Source organism: Pongo abelii, chromosome 5, assembly GCF_028885655.2.
Source record: "Pongo abelii isolate AG06213 chromosome 5, NHGRI_mPonAbe1-v2.0_pri, whole genome shotgun sequence".
NCBI classification, from domain to species: Eukaryota; Metazoa; Chordata; class Mammalia; order Primates; family Hominidae; genus Pongo; species Pongo abelii.
In genome coordinates this window covers 151371106-151392308 of record NC_071990.2, presented here as the reverse complement: position 1 = coordinate 151392308, position 21203 = coordinate 151371106, and the positions used below count along the sequence as shown (strand labels likewise).

Here is a 21203-nt window from a genome sequence, read left to right as displayed (position 1 = left end):
GACCATCCTGGCTAATACAGTAAAACCCCATCTCTACTAAAAATACAAAAAATTAGCCAAGCGTGGTGGTGGGCGCCTGCAGTCCCAGTTACTTGGGAGGCTGAGGCAGGACAATGGCGTGAACACAAGAGGCGGAGCTTGCAGTGAGCTGAGAACGCGCCACTGCACCCCAGCCTGGGTGACAAAGCAAGACTCCATCTCAAAAAAAATTAAAGGTAAAGAGCATTATACCTGTAATTTACCCTCAAAGAGCTCAGAAAAAAGGAAATATAATACACACACACACACACACACACACACAGAGGAGAGAGGGGATAAAGAAGGGAGAGAGAATAAATGATAAAGCAAATGGTGAGATTTGCTTTACCAATGGTAAGACTGTGTGGACAAAGGTATACAGGAACCGTACTATCTGTATAATATTTATGTAAGTCAGAAATTATATCAGAGATTTAAAAACATTTGGGCCAGGCGCGGTGGCTCACGCCGGTAATCCCAGCACTTTGAGAGGCCGAGGCGGGCAGATGACCTAAGGTCAGGAGTTCAAGACCAGCCTGCCCAACATGATGAAACTCCGTCTCTGCTAAAAATACAAAAAATTAGCCGGGCGTGGTGGCGGCTGTAATCCCAGCTACTGGGAAGCTGAAGCAGGAGAATCGCTTGAACCCAGGAGGTGGATGTTGCAGTGAGCCAAGATCGCGCCACTGCACTCCAGCCTGGGTGACAGAGCAAGATTCTGTCTCAAAAAAAAAATTAAAAATATTTTATCAACGAAAACAGCCAATGCCAAAGAGAAAGATACAACGAAAATGCCCTATTCCATGGAACAATTAAAAAAAAAAATTAACAACTACTTATTCCAATCACTAAAAGTGGATGACCAGACGTTATGGACCTCCTGATATGATGCAACAGGAAGGACCATTAGGAAGTGTTCCTGAAAAAAAAAAAAAAATGTTTTAAGAATAAGTCAACCACCACCAGGAAACAATTAACCAAATTCAGAATATGGGAAATTCCATATAACAAATGAACTAGTTTTGTCAATAAACAAATGGCATTTAAAAAAAGAAAGGGGTCTTTCTTTAAAAATTAAAAGATACTTTAAAAAACTGAAACAAGACCAAAAAGATGCAATGTATAGACTCTGTGTGGATACCGATTTAAGCAAATTAACTATAAAAATTTTTAAGCACCTGGCAAACTTTGAACATGGAGTAGACATAAGATATTAAGGAACATTGTTAGGTATGATAATCACATTGTAGTTTATTTTTAAAGTCATTGAGATTTATAATAAAGTATCCAGGGATGAAATAATATTATGTATGTTTGGGATTTGCTTTAAAATACTTCAGCAAAAGAGAGAGTTACACCAGGAGCAGTGGTTCACAGCCTGTAATCCCAGTCTTTGGGAGGCTGAGGTGGGCGGATCGCTTAAGTTCCGGAGTTCAAGACCAGCCTGGGCAACACAGCGATACCCCATCTCTACAAAAATACAAAAATGAGGTGGATGTGGTGGTGCACACCTGTAGTCCCAGCTACTCAAGAGGCTGAGGTGAGAGGATGATTTGAGCCCAGCAGGCCACAGTGAGCTGAGATTGCGCTACTGCATTCCAGCCTGGGCCACAGAGCATGACTCTGCCTCAAAAGAAAAAAAGAGAGAGAGAGAGAGAGAGAGTTAGATAAAACAAGATTAGTAAATTGTTGGTCATTATTAAAGCTGGGTGATTTATAGGTTCATTATACTATTTTATTTGTGTATATGGTACTGGAACTCTTCCATAATTTTCCATAATAAAAAGTTGTGTTTTTATTTAAAGCTAAGGTTTCCAAGCACTTGGGAGCTTAAAAAAAGAATTTTTAAAAAGTTAAAGCTATCTTTTCCCCCAACTTATATATGGAGAGAAGGCCTTGAATAGATACAGCCTCACATAATCCAAGATATTTCAAACTTTCAAACCAGAAAGTCCTTAATGTTCCACAGAACCCTTTTAGGGGTAACACACAAATATGTGTTAAATGGCTGTTTTTTCCCCCAATATATTCAAGGTTCATGCATTACATTTGCCAATCTAGAATGTTCCCCCAATTATCTCCCTCCACCTACCACTTTGCTCTGTTCTTCAGGACACTGACTCATTTAAGGAGTCCTGGCAAGGCATGGTGACTTATACCTATAATCCGAGTGCTTAGAAAGGCCAAAGTGGAAGGATAACTTGAGACCAGGAGTTTGAAATCAGTCTGGACAACATAGTTGAGACCGTATGTCTACAAAAAAGTTAAAAATTATCTGAGTGTGGGTCATGGCACATGCCTATAGTCCCAGCTCCTTGGGAGGCAGAGGCAGGAAGATCACTGGAGCTGAAGAGTTTGAGGTTATAGTGAGCTATGATCTTTGCACTCCAGCCTGGGCAACAGAGCAAGACCCTGTCTGGGGGTGGGGGAGGGGAAGAGTCCTGTCCAGTTGTCCCACACATAATGCGCCACATTCTAGATGTGTCTCCTTCCTCAGGGTTAGATTCAGATCAAAGACTTCTAGCAAGAACACACGCAGGTCTTGCTATGCAACTCCCTAAGAGCATCATATTAAGAAGTATATAATATTGGACCACCACACCACTGGACATGTCAACCTCAACCACTCCATAAATGTGGTCACCAATAGATCACTCTACTTTCAAGGCATATTTTTTTCTTTATAATTAATAACATGTGGGCCGGGTGTGGTGGCTTATGCCTCTTATCCCAGCACTTTGGGAGGCTGAGGTGGGCAGATCACGAGGTCAGGAGTTCGAGACCAGGCTGGCTAACATGGTGAAACCCCGTCTCTACTAAAAATACAGAAATTATCCAGGCACGGTGGTGCATGCCTGTAATCCCAGCTATTCGGGAGGCTGAGGCAGAAGAATTGCTTGAACCCAGAAGGCGGAGGTTGCAGTGAGCCGAGATCACGCCACTGCATCCAGCCTGGGTGACACAGCAAGACTATGACTTGAAAAATAATAATAATATGTGGAGTACTAATTTGAGACTACATGAGTATTTTTGTTCTCCAACAATCTTCCTCCTAATGGTTTTAGATTCATTAATAATCTTTGCCTAATTCATTACATTGATGATTACAAAATAGTGATCTTTATTTTTATTTTTGTAGTCAGGGTCTTGCTTTGTTGCCCAGGGTGGTCTTGAACTCCTGGGCTCAAGGGATCTGCCCGCTTGACCTCCTGAACTGCTGAGATTACAGGCATGAGCCACTGCACCCAGCCGAAATACTGACTTTTAAAATTTCATTATTCCTTCCACATTTATTCATTAACATTCTTCTGTTTTTCTGAAAAAAATCATTTTCACTTTTTTCCCTGTCTTGCTCTTTTTGTTTTAAGTCTCCATAGACTCACGAATTTTTGTTTTTCAATTCACAGTGCTATAATCTGTTACCATTATTATTCTTGTTGATTCTCAAATTCTCTCCAATTTGGCCTTTGGGAGCCTCTTCAAATCTGCTCGTATGTCCTTCTGACATTACCTCCTCAGCCTTTGAGTACTTCCTCACTTGACAGATGTCAGTCACTACTCCAAGGAGCACTCTTAGTAAGCAGTGGTATTTAGGATCCCAAACCTGGATGCCAGGTGTGCTCACTGCTACCAGGATACCATTTTAACAAGTTGCTTTTAATCTCTTCACCACTGCACACATCACATTTTTCTTTACAGGTTTGGAAAATATTCCAGGATTATAGTTAATTCCAAGCTTGTGATTTTAAGATTCATTAGATGTAGATGTCATTTCTCTTTGCATCCTCACTTTCTGCTTCTCCTATAATACCGCTAAGATGTATGCAATAAATTATTCAAGATCACAACTGCTTGTTCATATAATACAATTAAAAATATTTTACCCTATTCACATCTTGCACTGTATGCTTACTGTCTGTTATGTGCATATATATAAACATTCATATAGATGTTTCATGTGACTATATACATACATAGATACACAAGTTTTCCTTATTAACAGTCATAGATAACTCAGAAAATATAAGTAATTAAAAATGCATCCGTTTTGGGAGAAAATTCTGACATAAGCTATGACATATGCTAAGTGAAATAAGCCAGTCACAAAAAGACAAACAAACACTTTATGATTCCACTTATATGACATACCTAGAGGAACCAAATTCATAGAAACAGAAAATAGAATGGTGGTTGCCAGGGGCTGAGGTAAAGAAAGAATGAGAAAACCAGGAAACTGTTATTGAATGAGTATAGAGTGTTGGTTTTGCAAGATGAAAAGTGTTCTGACGACTGATTGCATAACAATGTAAATGTACTTAACGCTACTAAATGGTACACTTAAAATGGTTAAGATGGTAAATTTTATGTTACATGTATTTTAACACAAAAATTTTAGTCCATGTATATAAAATACAGTTTTAACAATGAAAAGACAAATAACCCAATTAAGAAATGGTCAAGAGGCCAGGTATGGTGGCTCATGCTTGTAATCCCAGCACTTTGAGAGGCACAGACAGGAGGATTGCTTGAGCTCAGGAGTTTGAGACCAGCCTGGGTGACATAGCAAGACCCTGTCTTTAGAAAAATTTTTTTGGCCGGGTGCGGTGGCTCATGCCTGTAATCCCAACACTTTGGGAGGCTGAGGCGGGCGGATCACGAGGTCAGGAGTTCAAGACCAGCCTGGCCAACACGGTGAAACCTTGTCTCTACTAAAAATACAAAAATTAGCTGGGTGTGGTGGTGCATGCCTGTAATCCTAGCTACTCAGGAGGCTGAGGCAGGAGAATTGCTTGAACCTGGGAGACGGAGATTGCAGTGAACTGAGATGGCACCCCTGCACTCCAGCCCGGGTGACAGAGCGAGACTCTGTCTCAGGAAAAAAAAAAAAAGTTTTCATTATTAAAAACAAAAACAAAAAAACCAAGAAAAGGGTTAAAAGACTAAATAAATGTTTCTCCAAAGAAGATACAGAAATGGCCAAAACGCACATGAAAAGACGCTTAACATCATTCATCATTAGGGAAATGCAAATCAAAACCACTATGAGACACCACTTCATAGTCACTAGGATGGATAAAATTCTTTTAAAAAAAGAAAATAACAAATGTTAGCAAGGAAGCAGAGAAACTGGAACCCTCATACATTGCTAGTGGGACTGTAAAATGGTGCAGCTGCTTTGAAAAACTGTTTGGCCATTCCTCAAAATGTTAAACATAGAGTTTTCATATATGATCTGGTAATTCCACTCCTAGGTAAATACTCGAGAGAATTGAAAACACACAAAAATTTGTACACAAATGTTCATGGCAACATTATTTAGAATAGTCAAACACTGGAAACAATCCAAATGTCCCTCAACAGTTAATAGATAAATGTTGTATATCCATACAATCGGATATTATTCAGTCATAAAAAGGAGAAAAGTACTAATTCACACTACAACAGGGATAAATCTTGAAAACATTATGCTAAATTTAAAAAGTCAGTCATAAAAGGCAACATATTATATGATTCTATTTATATGAAATGTCTAGAATAGGCAAATCTATAGAAACAAATAATAGATTAGTAGTTGCCAGGACCTGAGCAGAGCAGGGGTTGGGATCTGACTGCTAATGGGTATAAGGAAGGTTTCTTTCTGCAGTGATGAAAACCTCTTATTAGATAGTGGTGATGTTTGTGTAACTCTGAATAAACTAAAAACCACAGAATTCTACACTTTAAAGGGATGAATTCTATAGTATAAGAATTGTATCTTGTTTTTTTTTTCTGAGACAGGGTCTTGATCTGTCACTCAGGCAGGAGTGTAGTGGTGTGATCATGACTCACTGCAGCCTCCATCTCCCAGGCTCAAGCAATCCTTCCACCTCAGTCTGCAGAATAGCTGGGATCACAGGCACGTACTATCACACCCAGCTAAATGTTTTTTATTTTTTGTAGAGACGGGATCTCACCATGTTGCCCAGGCTGGTCTCAAACTTCTGGGCTCAAGTGATCCTCTGGCCTCGGCCTCCCAAAATGCTGGGATTACAGGCTCAAGGCACTGTGCCTAGCCAAGAATTATATCTTAATAAAGCTGTTTTGTATTGTTGTTTTAAAATGCATCTTTTGTCATGAAGTAACTGCTATGCTTTGTTCAGCAATGAACTGGACACCTAGACCAAACTTCAGGGGAAAGAAAAAAATCACAAAGTATTTCCCTTAATACCTGAAAGTATACCACTCCAGTCAATTTCCCAACCATGCTAGATACTGGTTCTCCAAAATGACTTTTAGCATTCATGCTTCTTTCTTTTTTTTAGTCAGAGTTTTGCTCTTTTGCCCAGGCTGGAGTGAAGTGGTGCGATCTTGGCTCACTGCAACCTGCACCCTCCGCAGGTCCAAGTGAGTCTCCTGTCTGAGCCTCCTGAGTTGCTGGGATTATAGGAGCCTGCCAACACACCTGGCTAATTTTTGTATTTTTAGTAGAGATGGGATATTGCCACGTTGGCCAGGCTGGTCTCGAACTCCTGACCTCAGGTGACCCACCTGCCTCGGCCTCCCAAAGTGCTAGGGTTACAGGTGTGAGCCACCCCACCCAGTCACATTCATGCTTCTATATAAATCTTTCATTTAGGTAGTGTTGTGGGACTAATCAGAGACAGTAGAGACTGAGCACAGTTCAGGAGAGTGTCTAATTATTAAGGTGATCACTGGCTCAATCAGACTAGGGTCCAGAAAGTCTGATCCCTGAACAAAGGGATCAATCACCTTTTAAGCAGTTTGTGGTGGGAGTTACGTGCTGCAGGAAGCATACTTGCAGAAGCGAGAACAAAGGCAGTTAATTACTCTTTTACATTTGTTACACCATATGTTTTACATCCTTGGGAATACGCGCTTTTGTAGCAATTGCTTATCAACCTTATGACTTTACAGCCGAGCTAGGGAGGGAAGCAAGAACTCGCTGTGCCTCAAGGAATGTAAAATGATGGAACACAGATAAGCCTCTCTGGGCATAGAGGAGGGATAAGCAGTTAATATGCTCTCTCTACCCAGCCCCCCACCAGAGTGGGGCTATATTACGTTCTACCTTCAAGAAAAAGAATAAATTTTTCTACCATTATACTTACAAAATTCATTAATTCCCCCTTCAGTAGTAGTTCAAACTGTTTGCAGATTAAGACTATAACTTTTCTTTTTAATCACTTATTGAACAGGTAATATACAAAAAAGCCATTCCTAATCTATGGTTTAAAGAAAAAAGAAAGCCAGGCCCAGTGGCTCATGCCTGTAATCCTAACACTTTGGGAGGCTGAGGTGGGAGGATCGCTTGAGCTCCAGGGTTCAGAACTAACTTGGGCAACACAGTGAGTCCTCATCTCTACAGAAAATGTTTCTAAAAAGTTAGGGGTGGTGGTATGTGCCTATAGTCCCAGCTACTCAGGAGGCTAAGGTGGGAGGATCTTTTAAGCTCAGCAGGTCTCAGCTGCAGTGGGCCATTATCATGCTTCTGTACTCCAGCCTGGGCAACAGAGCAACACCCTGTCTCAAAAAAAACAAAAACTAAAAAATTAAGGGCTAGGCGCAGTGGCTCAGGCCTGTAATCCCAGCACTTTGGGAGGCCAAGGAGGGTGGATCACTTGAGGTCAGGAGTTTGAGACCAGCCTGGCCAACATGGTGAAATCCCGTCTCTACTAAAAATACAAAAATTAGCCAGGTGTGGTGGTGCACGCCTGTAATCCTAGCTACTCAGGAGGCTTAGGCAGGAGAATTGCTTGAACCTGGGAGGCAAAGGTTTCACTAAGCTGAGATTGTGCCACTGCACTCCAGCCTGGGCGACAGAGAGAGACTCCATCTCAAAAATAATAATAATAATAAATTAAAATGTTAAAAAAATTAAGGAAAAGGAATAAAGAAATTGATAACACACCAGACACAGTGGCTCGAGCTTGTAATCCCAGCACTTTGGGAGGCCGAGGCAGGCAGATCACTTGAGGCTAGGAGTTCAAGACCAGCCTGGCCAACGTGATGAAACCCCGTCTCTACTAAAAATACTAAAATTAGCCAGGCGTGGTGGTGTACATCTGTAATCCCAGCTACTTGAGAGGCTGAGGCAGGAGAATCACTTGAATCCGGGAGGCAGAGGTTGCAGCAAGCCAAGATCACCCCACTGCACTCCAGCCTGGGCAACAGAGTGAGACTCCGTCAAAAAAAAAAAAAAAGAAAGAAAGGAGGAAGGAAGGAAGGAAAGAAAGAGAAAGAAAGAAAGGAAGGAAGGAAGGAAGGACAAAGAAAGAAAGAAAGAAATTGATAACAGATCAAGGACACAGAGTGAAAATCAGATCTCAATTCCATTCATATATCCTAAATAAGCTAATTCCCTATCTTAGAAGAAATCATTTTTAGTTTTCATTCCCAAAGAAAAACATATGTGTGAATGTATGTGTGCATATGTGATTTTCATACATTACAGAATATTCTAAATACCCTTTGGGACTCAACTTTTATACTGTTTCATTCTTATTTTTCCCACCCAAAAAACCACCTGTAAGTATTATACTGTATTTCTTGAAGACTTTGTCATATTTGTACTTGCAGAGTTCTTTCATTTAACAGTTTCACAATACTCCACAACATGGAGGTTAAGATGGTCCCTGACTTAACAGTGGTTCAACATATGATTTCTTGACTTTACGATGATGTAAAAATTATACATGTTCTGTACAAATTGTACTTCAAGTACCCATACATGCATTCTATTTTCCACTTTCAGTACAATATTCAATAAATTACATGTGATATTCACCATTTTATTATAAACAGACTTTGTGTTAGTTGATTCTGCCCAACTGTAGGCTAACGTAAGTGTTCTGAGCACATTTAAGGTAGGCAAGGCTAAGCTATGAAGTTTGGTAGGCTAAGTATATTAAATGCATTTTAGAGTTACAGTATTTTCAACTTATGATGGGTTTATCAGGACATACCCCCATGTAAGTCAAGGAGCATCTGTACTGTAATTAATTAACCATCCACCATTTGTGGACATTGCTTTTTGTAATTATAATAAATGTCAATAAATAACTTAAGTCATTCTGCACTCATGTAACTATATTATGGGATAAATATCTTCAAATAAAACTGGGAAATCTAAGTTATATTTATTTCACATTTCGATAGATACTGCCAAATTGTCTTCCAAAAACATTCAATGTACTCTCCCACACAAAAAAGTATGTGACTGCCAGTTTTCCATTTCCAATACAAAGTATCAAATTTTTTAATCTCTAACAATCTGATAGGTGAAAACTGGTACCTCATTATAGTGCTAATTTGCAATTTACTAAGTACAAGTGAAGATGAGGCTGGGCATGGTGGCTTATGCCTGTAATCCAGCATTTTAGAAGGCCAAAGCAAGAGGATCACTAGAGCCCAGGAGTTCAAGACCAACCTGGGGTAACAAAGTGAGGCCCTGTCTCTACAAAAAAAAATTTTAATGGCCAGGCACAGTGGCTCACGCCTGTAATCCCAGCACTCTGGGAGGCCAAGGTGGGTGGATCACTTGAGGTCAGGAGATCACTTGAGGTCAGGAGGTCAGGTCAGGAGACAAGCCTGGCCAACATGGCAAAACCCCAACTCTATTAAAAATACAAAAATTAGCCGGGCATGGTAGTGCACACCTGTAATCCCAGCTACGAGGAAGGCTGAGTAAGGCACGCAAATTGCTTGAATCCAGGGGGCGGAGGTTGCAGTGAGCCAAGATCATGCCACTGCACTCCAGCCTGGGCCACAGAGCGAGACTCTGTCTCAAACAGCTACTCGGGAGGCTGAGGCAGGAGAATGGCGTGAACCCAGGAGGCACAGCTTGCAGTGAGCCGAGATCACGCCACTGCACTCCAGCCTGGGCAACAGAGCAAGACTCTACCTCAAAAAAAAAAAAAAAAAAATTTAAAGACGTGAAGATGACATCTTTTCATTTGTTTAAACGTCAATGTCATTTGTATTTCTGTTCAATGAACTATCTTAGCTTTTTTTTTTTGAGACAGAGTTTCACTCTTACTGCCCAGGCTGGAGGGCAATGGCACAATTTCAGCTCAACGCAACCTCTGCCTCCCAGGTTCAAGTGATTCTCCTGCCTCAGCCTCCCAAGTAGCCGGGATTACAGGCACACGCCACCACGCCCAGCTAATTTTGTATTTTTACTAGAGACAGGGTTTCTCCATGTTGGTGAGGCTGGTCTCAAACTCCCAACCTCTGGTGATTCGCCCACTTTGGCCTCCCAAAGTGCTGGGATTACAGACGTGAGCCACCACGCCCGGCCACGATGAACTATCAGTCCTGTCCTTTACACATTTTCTTTTGGGCTTACTGGTCTTTTACTTATTAACAGGATACACACAAACACAAATGTAAGCATACATGTCTACATATTGAAATTTTCCCTTGCTGTCATATGTATTACAATATTTCCCACAATCGTTAATTATTATTATTGAGATGAGGGTCTCTGTCAACCAGGCTGGAGTGCAGCAGCACAATCATAGCTCATTGCAGCCTCAAATTCCTGGACTCAGACAATCCTTCTGCCTTGGCCTCCCTTGTAGCTAGGACTACAGGAACATTGCCACCACACCCAACTAATTTTTAAAATTTTTTGTAGAGACAGAGTCTTGCTTTGTTGCCCAGGCTGGTCTCAAACTCCTGGCTTCAAGCGATATTCCTGCCTCGGCCTCCCAAAGTGTTGAGATTACACAGGTGTGAGCCACCACACACAGCCAATTTTTCCTCTTTAATTTTTGCTTATAACATTTTTTCTCCGCAAAAATCCTAGATACGTAAGTTTCAAAATGTATCAGGTTTTTTTAATGGCTTCTGTGTTTCTGTCATGTTTCAAAAAGACATTACTATTCAATTTTTATAAATGTCTGCTTTTTTCTTCTAGTATAATTATCAATTCACTATAAATACATACAGAATTTATTTTAGTATTAAGTTTAAATAAGAGCTTCTCCAACCCCAAATACTTGCAGAGAGTCAGAAAAGTTATTGTTCTGGCCAGGCGCAGTGGCTCACGCCTATAATCCCAGCATTTTGGGAGGCAAAGGCGAGTGGATCACCTGAGGTCAGGAGTTCAAAACCAGCCTGGCCAACAATGTGAAACCCTGTCTCTACTAAAAATACAAAAAGTTAAGGCCAGGCGGGGTGGCTCACGCCTGTAATCCCAGCACTTTGGGAGGCCGAGGTGGGCGGATCACAAGGTCAGGAGATCGAGACCATCCTGGCTAACATGGTGAAACCCCGTCTCTACTAAAAAATACAAAAAACTAGCCGGGCATGGTGGCGGGCACCTGTAGTCCCAGCTACTCGGGAGGCTGAGGCAGGAGAATGGCGTGAACCTGGGAGGCGGAGCTTGCAGTGAGCCGAGATGGCGCCACTGCACTCCAGCCTGAGCCACAGGCGAGAGTCCGTCTCAAAAAAAAAAAAAAAAAAAAAAAGTTAGCCAGGCGTGGTGGCGGGTGCCTGTAATCCCAGCTACTAGGGAGGCTGAGGCAAGAGAACTGCTTGAACCTAGGAGGTGGAGGTTGCAGTGAGCAGAGATGACAACATTGCACTCCAGCCTGGGCACAAGAGCGAAACTCCGTCTCAAAAAAAAAAAAAAAAAAAGGCTGGGCCCAGTGGCTCACGCCTATAATCCCAGCACTTTGGGAGGCTGAGGTGGGTGGATCACAAGGTCAGGAGTTCAAGACCAGCCTGGCCAACATAGTGAAGCCCCGTCTCTACTAAAAATCCAAAAAATAAGCTGAGTGTGGTGGCGGGCACCTGTAATCCTAGTTACTCAGGAGGCTGAGGCAGGAGAATCACTTGAACCCAGGAGGCGGAGGTTGCAGCAAGCCAAGATCGCGCCACTGCACACCAGCCTGGGCAACAGTGTGAGACTCCATCTCGAAAAAAAAAAAAGAAAAGAAAAAGAAAAGAAAAGCTATTGTTCTTTCCTACAAAATAAAACAAGAGCAATCATTCAAATACTGACATTTAAACCCTAAAAAAAGGTTGGGCACAGTGGCTCATGCCTGTAATCCTAGCACTTTAGGAGGCTGAGGTGGGAGGACTGCATGAGCCCGGGAGTCAAGGCTGCAGTGAGCTGTCATGATCATACCACTGCATTCCAGCCTGGGTGACAAAGTAAGAAGTTGTCTCAAAAAAATAAAATAAAACCCAAGAAAACTCCTAACTGCTAGATCACTCAAAGTCAGTCCTTCTCAAGGAGCTATGCAGCTTAATGGCTCTTATACTTAACCACTCCCTAATGAATTTTCCACATAAAATGTGAAATAATATTCAACTTGAGATTTCTATAAAATGTACATTATACTATTTAAAATATTATCTCCTTTAATTCTCTACTAAATAACCTTTTATGTTCAATTTTTACATATCACAGATACTGACAATCACCAAAAACTTTAATATGCCAGTTTCTACCTTAAAAAGCTCCTTCTGGGCCGACCGAGCACGGTGGCTCACGCCTGTAATCCCAGCACTTTGGGAGGCCGAGGCAGGCGGATCACGAGGTCAGGAGATCGAGACCATCCTGGCTAAGACCATGAAATCACATCTGTACTAAAAATTTAAAAAATTAGCTGGGCGTGGTGGCGGGCACCTGTAGTCCCAGTTCCTGGGGAGGCTGAGGCAGGAGAATGGCGTGAACCCAGAAGTGGGAGGTTGCAGTGAGCCAAGATTGTGCCACTGCACTCTAGCCTGGGCAACAGAGCAAGACTCCATCTCAAAACAAAACAAAACAAAACAAAATTCCTTCTACAGACCCTGTATTAAGAATAAGATGTTCAAAAAAGAAAATGATGTTTATTACCAATTCACATAACTCATAGATGATAAATTGATATAACTAAAAATTTAAAACTTTCTTTAAATCTTTTTTACTAAAGAAAATGATTATAGAAAAAAATGTGATCCATTTGTAACCAAGTGAACAAACTTAACTTACCATGTGTGGAGCACTGATTGTTGCTTGGAAACCTGTAAAACAAGAAGAGAACTACTGATACAGTCAGCTGTAAAAATATACTATTTCACATAATTTCTTTTCTACCATCCATATGTTATTTTTCACAATAATTCTTTTTTTTTTTTTTTTTTTTTTGAGACGGAGTCTTGCTGTGTCACCCAGGCTAGAGTGCAGTGGCGCGATCTTGGCTCACTGCAAGCTCCGCCTCCCAGGTTCACGCCATTCTCCTGCCTCAGCCTCCCGAGTAGCTGGGACTACAGGCCCCCGCCACCACGCTCGGCTAATTTTTTGTACTTTTAGTAGAGACGGGGTTTCACCGTGTTAGCCAAGATGGTCTCGATCTCCTGACCTCGTGATCCACCCACCTCGGCCTCCCAAAGTGCTAGGATTAGGATTACAGGCATGAGCCACTGCACCTGGCTTTCACAATAATTCTTTTTTAGTTTTTATGATCTCAAGAAAATAAAGCTTACTTCTACTAGAATACTGTCACCCAGCAGTTAAAATTAGAAAATATAATCATGCCAAAAGGTAATGTGCTCATCTAGTAAAACAGTCCCTCTAAAGTACGGCAGCTAAAAATTTCTTCTCCTGTAGAGTCAGCTAAGAAAGGAAGAATTTCAGTAAGTTGAGAGTTGATATATTTTTGGCTTGTTTTTCCTTCAGATTGTTTTTTAAAAATAAGTTTTCGTATGTAATAGGTATACAAAGTCTGTGCAAAATTAAATTGCTTCATATTTCTGTCAACTTAAAAAAAAACTACAATAACTGAAAAAGTAGCTTAAAAGACCAATAAACTACTTCATTTTATTCTTTATCTTATCATCTAATGTTAATTCACACAATCTTTTCATGGTTCTTAACTTTTAGTTTCTTTTCTTCTGGTGTTGCTTTCTCAAAACTTATTTACCTGCTTCTTTCTGCCTCTGAAGCAAGTTTCACTGAGCGGTGGTAGCAGGTGCCTTCGGGGTTCAGAAGCTCCCCAGGATCTTCTCTGCTGACTGTTATAGTGCTTCAAAAGAAGATAGCATGGCAGCCGACTGACAGAATCCTGAGGCACTTCTAAGCCTCAAAGGCGCCCACTGCCAAGGCTCAGCAGTTCAGCAAAACCTGCTTCAGGAGAAGGAGTTAAATACAGGACTTTCTAAAAACAAACACAAGCCAAAAAAGCAGGGCAAATAAAGCAGAGAAGTCATTAATAACTTAAGCACACTTACTGATTTAAATATTGATTTAAAAAATTAATCCTAACCTGAAAACTAATCTTTAGTCAACACTAAGGCCCCTAAAGAAAACTCAGCACTCGGCTAATACTGTAAGTTTTCATTAAAAGTTTTTTTTATGGCAGGGTGGGGTGGCTCATGCCTGTAATCCTAGTGCTTTGGGAGGCCAACGTGGGCGGATTGCCTGAGCTCAGGAGTTCTGAACCAGCTTGGGCAACACGCTGAAACCCCGTCTCTACTAAAATACAAAAAATTAGCTGGGCTTGGTAGCATGCACCTGTAATCCCAGCTACTCGGGAGGTTAAGGCAGGAGAATTGCTTGAACCCAGGAGGCAAAGGTTGCAGTGAGTCGATATTGCGCCACTGCAATCCAGCCTGGATGATAGAGTGAGACTCCGTCTCCAAAAATAAAAGTTTTTTTCACTAAAATATTTTATTTCAAAAAATGTTTTTAATTCTTTATACATATTATATATTGTTCGAGAAAACAGAAAAACATACATAATTTTATTAAAATAGGTATGTTTGGAATTATGAAACTCGCTGAGTCATAAAATTCAAATTAAGAAGGTAATAATAGATAAATATCTGTGTCCCAGGCTTTTTCTACTTCCAAAAATCATAAAGTAAATGATAAAAACTGTGATATTTTCAGAAATCTAAAGCTTACCTATTGATTGTGGAGAATCCATGTATGGGTTACATTTTGCATAGTGGGAGCGGTCTGTAGCCAGCATCACTTCAAATACTTTATCTGTCTTGATGATTCCATTTTCTGAAACAAATGAGGCAAATATTTTCAGAAGAGAGAGACATGATCAGACATATTTTAGAATAATTACACCAGCTGTGCTGTAGAGACTGAACTGGAAGAGAGAATGATTGGAAGTTGTTGTAATGGCCCAGGTAATGGCAACCTGGTTTCTTTTTTTTTTTTTTTTTCTGAGACAGAGTCTCGCTCTGTCACCCAGGCTGGAGTGCAGTGGTGCAATCTTGGCTAACTGCAAGCTCTGCCTCCTGGGTTCACGCTATTCTCTTGCCTCAGCCTCCCGAGTAGCTGGGACTACAGGCACCCGCCACCACGCCTGGCTAATTTTTTGTATTTTAGAGACAGGGTTTCACTGTGTTAGCCAGGATGGTCTCGATCTCCTGACCTTGTGATCCGCCCACCTCGGCCTCCCAAAGCGCTGGGATTACAGGTGTGAGCCACCGCACCCGGCTTCTTGCTGTGTTGCCCAGGCTGGAGTGCAGTGGTGCCATCTCGGCTCACTGCAACCTCTGCCTCCCAGGTTCAAGCGATTCTCCTGCCTCAGCCTCCCAAGTAGCTGCGACTACAGGTACATGCCACCACACCCAGCTAATTTTCTGTATTTTTAGTAGGGACGGGGTTTCACTGTGTTAGCCAGGCTGGCCTTCATCTCCTGACCTTATGATCCACCCACCTCAGCCTCCCAAAGCTGGATTATAGGCATGAGCCACCACGCCCAGCCCAACCTGGTCTTTAGTAACAGCAAGGACACAGAAAAGTAGAAGGATAATGAGTTATATTTGGTAGGTAATATATACCTGACTGACTGGATTTGGGGGTGGGAATGGGGGTAATCATTGATATGCTGATGCCATTTATCGATTTAAGAAATCCTGTAGAAGGATCATAGTTAAGGGGTAAAAAGGTAAGTTATCTATTCAGTTACGGGCTTCAGATCATACAACTGGAGATATTCTGTAGTCAGCTGGACACATGGATCTGGAGCTCAGGAAAGAGACCTAGAATAAAGATTTCTATTTATTATGGATGGCAACTGAAGCAATCAAAGTGAATTCAAAGTGGCCAGAGAATAAATAGAGAAGACAAACAAAGCCAACATCTAAAAGATATGCAAAGAAAACAGAGCCATCGAAGATGATGAGCAGTCACAGAGGCAGGATGCAGACCAGACCATACTGTTGTAGAGCCAGGAGAAGTGAATTTCTCAAGAAGGAAAGCAAGATCAATAATATATATTTGCCTTCCCCAACAATTAGTTGAGATTAAGGCCGGGTGCAGCGGCCCATGCCTATAATCTCAAAGTCTGGGGAGGTCAACAGGGAGGATAGCTTGAGCCCAGCGGCTTGAGACCACGCAAGGCAACATAGTGAGGCCGTCTCCACAAAAAAAAAAAAAAAAAAAAAAAATTAATAACTGGGGATCATGGCACAAGCATGTAGTCACAAATACTCAGGAGGCTGAGGTGGGAGAATTGCTTGAGCCCAGGAGTTTGAGGTTATAGTGAGGTATGATCATACCACTGCACTCCAGCCTGGGTGAGAAAGCATGACCCTGTCTCAAGGCCAGGCACGGTAGCTCACACCTGTAATTCCAGCACTTTGGGAGGCCCAGGCGGGCAAATTACTTAAGGTCAGGAGTTTGAGACCAGCCTGTCCAACATGGTGAAATCCCATCTCTACTAAAAATACAAAAATTAGCCAGGTGTGGTGGCGCACCCCTGTAATCCCAGCTACTCAGGAGGCTGAGACAGGAGAACTGCTTGAACCCGGAGGCTGAGGTTGCAGTGACCTGAGATCGTGCCACTGAACTCCAGCCTGCGTGACAGAGTAACACTCGGTCTCAAAAAAAAAAAAAGAATCCTGCACAAATACGTGCTAACTCCCCTTTTCCTCCCCATTACCAACATCATCATCCATTAAAGAAGGTGCAGGGAGCTATACTAACAGGAGGGGGTACACAGTGAACTCTGTCCACAAAATGCCTAAAAGTAGGAAAAAGAAAAAAACAATCAAACCAATGCCATTCAAATCTAATGTAAAAAGAAAACTAAATGCAAATAAAAACATTTCTGCTGATTAAAGAAAACCAGTATTTAAAACTATACTCTAAGAAAATGTGCCAGGAAGTAAACATATTACCAGGAAGAATTAACTTCAAAATACATTCTAATGAAACTATTAGATTTTAAAGGAAAGGAAAAAAATTCTCAAAACATCAAGGCAAAAATAATTAGCCAGGCTGGCACGGTGGCTAACGTCCGTAATCCTAGCACTTTGGGAGGCTGAGGCAGGTGGATTACTTGAGGTCAGGAGTTCAAGACCAATAGGGCCAACATGGTGAAACCCCATCTCTACTAAAAATACAGAAATTAGCTGGGCGTGGTGGCACATGCCTGTAATCCCAGCTCCTAAGGAGGCCGAGGCACAAGAATCGCTTGAACCCAGGAGGAGGAGGCTGCAGTGAGCCGAGATCACACCACTGCATTCAAGCATGAGCAACAGAGCAAGGCTCTGTCTTTAAAAAAATTAAAAAAGAAAAAAAAAATTAGCCATGCATGGTGGTGCATGTCTGTGATCCCAGCTACTCAGAGACTAGGGTGGGAGGATTGCTTGAGCCTGGGAGGCGGAGGTTGCAGTGAGTCAAGATCATGCCACTGTGCTCTAGCCTGAGTGACAGGGTGAGACTCCAACTCAAAAAAAAAAAAAAATTCAACACAAAAAGATCAAATTACCTATTATAATAAGAATTTTAAAAATTAGGGGCTAGGCGCGGTAGCTCATGCCTGTAATCCGAGCACTTTGGGAGGCCAAGGCAAAAGGATTGCTTAAGCCTAGGAGCTCAAGACCAGCCTGGGCAACAAAGGGAGACCCCATTTCTTTAAAAAAAATTTGAAAATTAGCCAGGTGTGGTGCCATGTGCCTGTGGTCCCAGCTACTTGGAGGCTGAGGTGGCAGGATCACTTAAGCTCAATAAGTTGAGGCTACAGTGAGCCGTGATTATGCCACTGTACTCCAGCCTGGGCAACAGAGTAAGACCCTGTCTCAACACAAACAAACAGGTCGGGCATGGTGGCTCATGCCAGCACTTTGGGAGGCCAAGGTGGGTGGATCACCTGAGGTCAGGAGTTTAAGACCAGCCTGGCCAACATGGCAAAACCCTATCTCTACTAAAAATACAAACATTAGCCGGATGTGGTGGTGCGCACCTGTAATCCCAGCTACTCAGAAGGCTGAGGCAGGAGAATCGCTTGAACCTGGGAGGTGGAGGTTGCAGTGAGCCAAGATCGCGCCACTGCACTCCAGCCTGGGTGACAGAGCGAGACTTCGTCTCAAAACAAACAAACGAACAAAAAATTAGGTCACTACAGGTTTCTTAAGAGGAACAAACAAGCCGGATGCAGTGGCTCACGTCTGTAATCCCAGCAATTTAGAAAGCCAAGGTGGGTGGATCACTTGAGTCCAGGAGTTTGAGACCAGCCTGGGTAACATGAAGAGACCCCATCTCTATAAAAAACTTAAAAAATTAGCTGGACGTAGTGACGCATACCTGTAGACCCAGCTACTCAGGGGACTGAGGTGGGAGGCTTGCTTGAGCCTGGGAGGTCAAGGCTGCAGTATGCCCTGATCATGCCACTGCACCCTAGCCTGGGTGACACAGTGAGACCCTGTCTCAATAAATAAGAATAAAAATTAAGAGCAAGATTCAAAGCAAAGTAAGAATAAAGCAGCATTTTCAAGAAATTCAAGGAAAGAAAGTGCAAGTCACCATAAAAAGGAGTGAACGGCTAGGTGCGCTGACTCATGCCTATAATCCCAGCACTGTGGGAGGCCAAGAAGGTAGGAGGATCACTTGAGCCCGAGTTGAAGACCAGCAAAAAAAAAAAAAAAGGAGTGAATTACTGATATACCCAACATGAATGAATCTCTTTTTCTTTTTTTTTTGAGAAAGAGTCTTCCTCTGTCGCCCAGGCTGGAGTGCAGTGGCGTGATCTCGGCTCACTGCAACCTGCCTCCTGGGTTCAAGCGATTCTCCTGCCTCAGCCTCCCAAGTAGCTGGGATTATAAGCACCTGCCACCACACCCAGCTGTTTGGTATTTTTAGCAGAGACAGGGTTTCACTGTGTTGGCCAGGCTGGTCTCGAACTCCTGACCTCGTGATCCACCCGCCTCAGCCTCCCAAAGTGCTGGGATTACAGATGTGAGCCACCGCACTCAGCTTGAATGAATCTCAAAAGCACTAATCTAAGTGAAAGAAGCCAGACGAGGAGACTATATATGATTCCATTTTTAACACATTCCAGAAAAGCCAAAACCATAGTGGTAGAAGGCCCGTCTGTAGTTGCTAGGGGATAGGAGAAGGGAGGAGATTAATTACAAAGAGACACCAGAAAACTTTTTGGGTGAAAGAAGCGTTCTATAGCAGAGATCAGCAAACAACTGTAAAGGTCCAAATAGTAAATATTTTAGGATTTGCAAGCCATATAATCTCTGTTGCAACTACTAAGCACTACCACTGTGGTGTGAGAACAGCCAGAAACACTATATAAATGAAAGTGGCTGTGTTCCAATAAAAATTTATAAAACCAGGCAGCAGGCCAAATTTTGTCTGTGGCCTGTAGTTTGCTGACCCATGTTCTACATCATAATGAAGTTGGTGGTTACACTTTCTGTTTGTCACATTTTTCAAATTGTATTCTTACAACTGGTGAATTTTTATATAACTTATACCTCAATAAAGCTGATTTTTTTTAAGTGTAAGCCAACGATTTTATACCCAGCCAAGCTGTCCTTCAAATATCAAGGCTATAGGAAGGAAAAAAAACATTTTGAATATGCAGGAACTCAGAGAATGCTGTACACACAAGCCCTTTCTGAGGAATCTTCTAGAGGATGTGTTTCATCTAACCAAGAGATAACCAGGGATATGCTGGCAAAGGACACATACCCAATTGTATAGCAAAGACAAAAATAAGGATAGGAACATGGGTGAAATAATAGCACTTAAATGTTATATGTTCTGACAAAGTAGAAAGAATACAACTAAAAACAATGGGAGAAGGAAAAAAGGGAAAGTAGAATTAGATCACTGACTGTTGTACAGGTGATAGAAGGAATCAAAGGATACCATTTCACAGTGATAAACCAGATAGTTTAAAAAAAAAAATGTATTTTTTTTTTGAGACAGAGTTTCACTCTTGTTGCCCAGGCTGGAGTTCAGTGGCGTGATCTCCGCTCACTGCAACCTCCACCTCCCGGGTTCAAGCAATTCTCCTGCCTCAGCCTCCTAAGCAGCTGGGATTACAGATGCCCACTGCCACACCCAGCTAATATTGTATTTTTAGTAGAGGCGGAGTTTCACCATGTTGGTCAGGCTGGTCTCAAACTCCTGACCTCAGGTGATACACCTTCCTCGTCCTCCCCAAGTGCTGGTATTACAGGTATGAGCCATCATGCTTAGCAAAAAAAAAAATAAAAAATAAAAAATAAAAAAATAAGGTCAATTAACGACACTATAAAAGGTATAAATACAAACTTTCCAAGTAACAATGAATATTTTTTAAAATTAGCAAAAAAGGCACATCAAATAGAAAAAACAATGTAAATAGTAATAAACTAACAAAGACAAACTTATATGGTCTTTCCATTTTAAAATATAAATTTTGGATAAATTACCCAAATAGAAAATATTATTTCTACACAAAGAAGCGTAGGCAAGCTACCCAAAAAGTTTATTAGAATAAAACATTGAAAGCATTTTTAAATTTTTATTTATTTATTTTTTTATTTTTTGAGACGGAGTCTCGCTGTGTCCCCCAGTCTGGAGTGCAGTGGTGCGATCTTGGCTCACTGCAACCTCCGCCTCCCGGGTTCACGCCATTCTCCTGCCTCAGCCTCCCGAGTAGCTGGGACTACAGGCACCCGCCACCACGCCCGGCTAATTTTTTGTATTTTTAGTAGAGACGGGGTTTCACCGTGTTAGCCAGGATGGTCTGGATCTCCTGACCTCGTGGATCCACCTGCCTCGGCCTCCCAAAGTGCTAGGATTACAGGCGTGAGCCACCGCACCTGGCCGCATTATTTTATTTTATTTATTTATTTATTTAGTTAGTTAGTTAGTTAGAGATGGAATCTCACTCTGTCGCTAGGCTGGAGTGCAGTGGTGCGATCTCGGCTCACTGCAAGCTTCGCCT

The 21203-nt window shown here is 41.9% G+C and overlaps 1 protein-coding gene across 3 annotated transcripts in view; it reads right to left on the bottom strand.

The window, feature by feature from the left end:
* PCMT1 (protein-L-isoaspartate (D-aspartate) O-methyltransferase) overlaps nucleotides 1-21203 on the bottom strand; it is a 60240-nt gene that overhangs the window by 23229 nt on the left and 15808 nt on the right. For all 3 annotated transcript variants that reach the window (XM_024247849.3, XM_054556811.2, NM_001132309.1), the window contains 2 exon segments: nucleotides 14915-15019; nucleotides 13001-13032 (listed from right to left, as the gene is read on the bottom strand). In XM_024247849.3, the coding sequence (XP_024103617.1) occupies nucleotides 13001-13032; nucleotides 14915-15019 (137 nt within the window).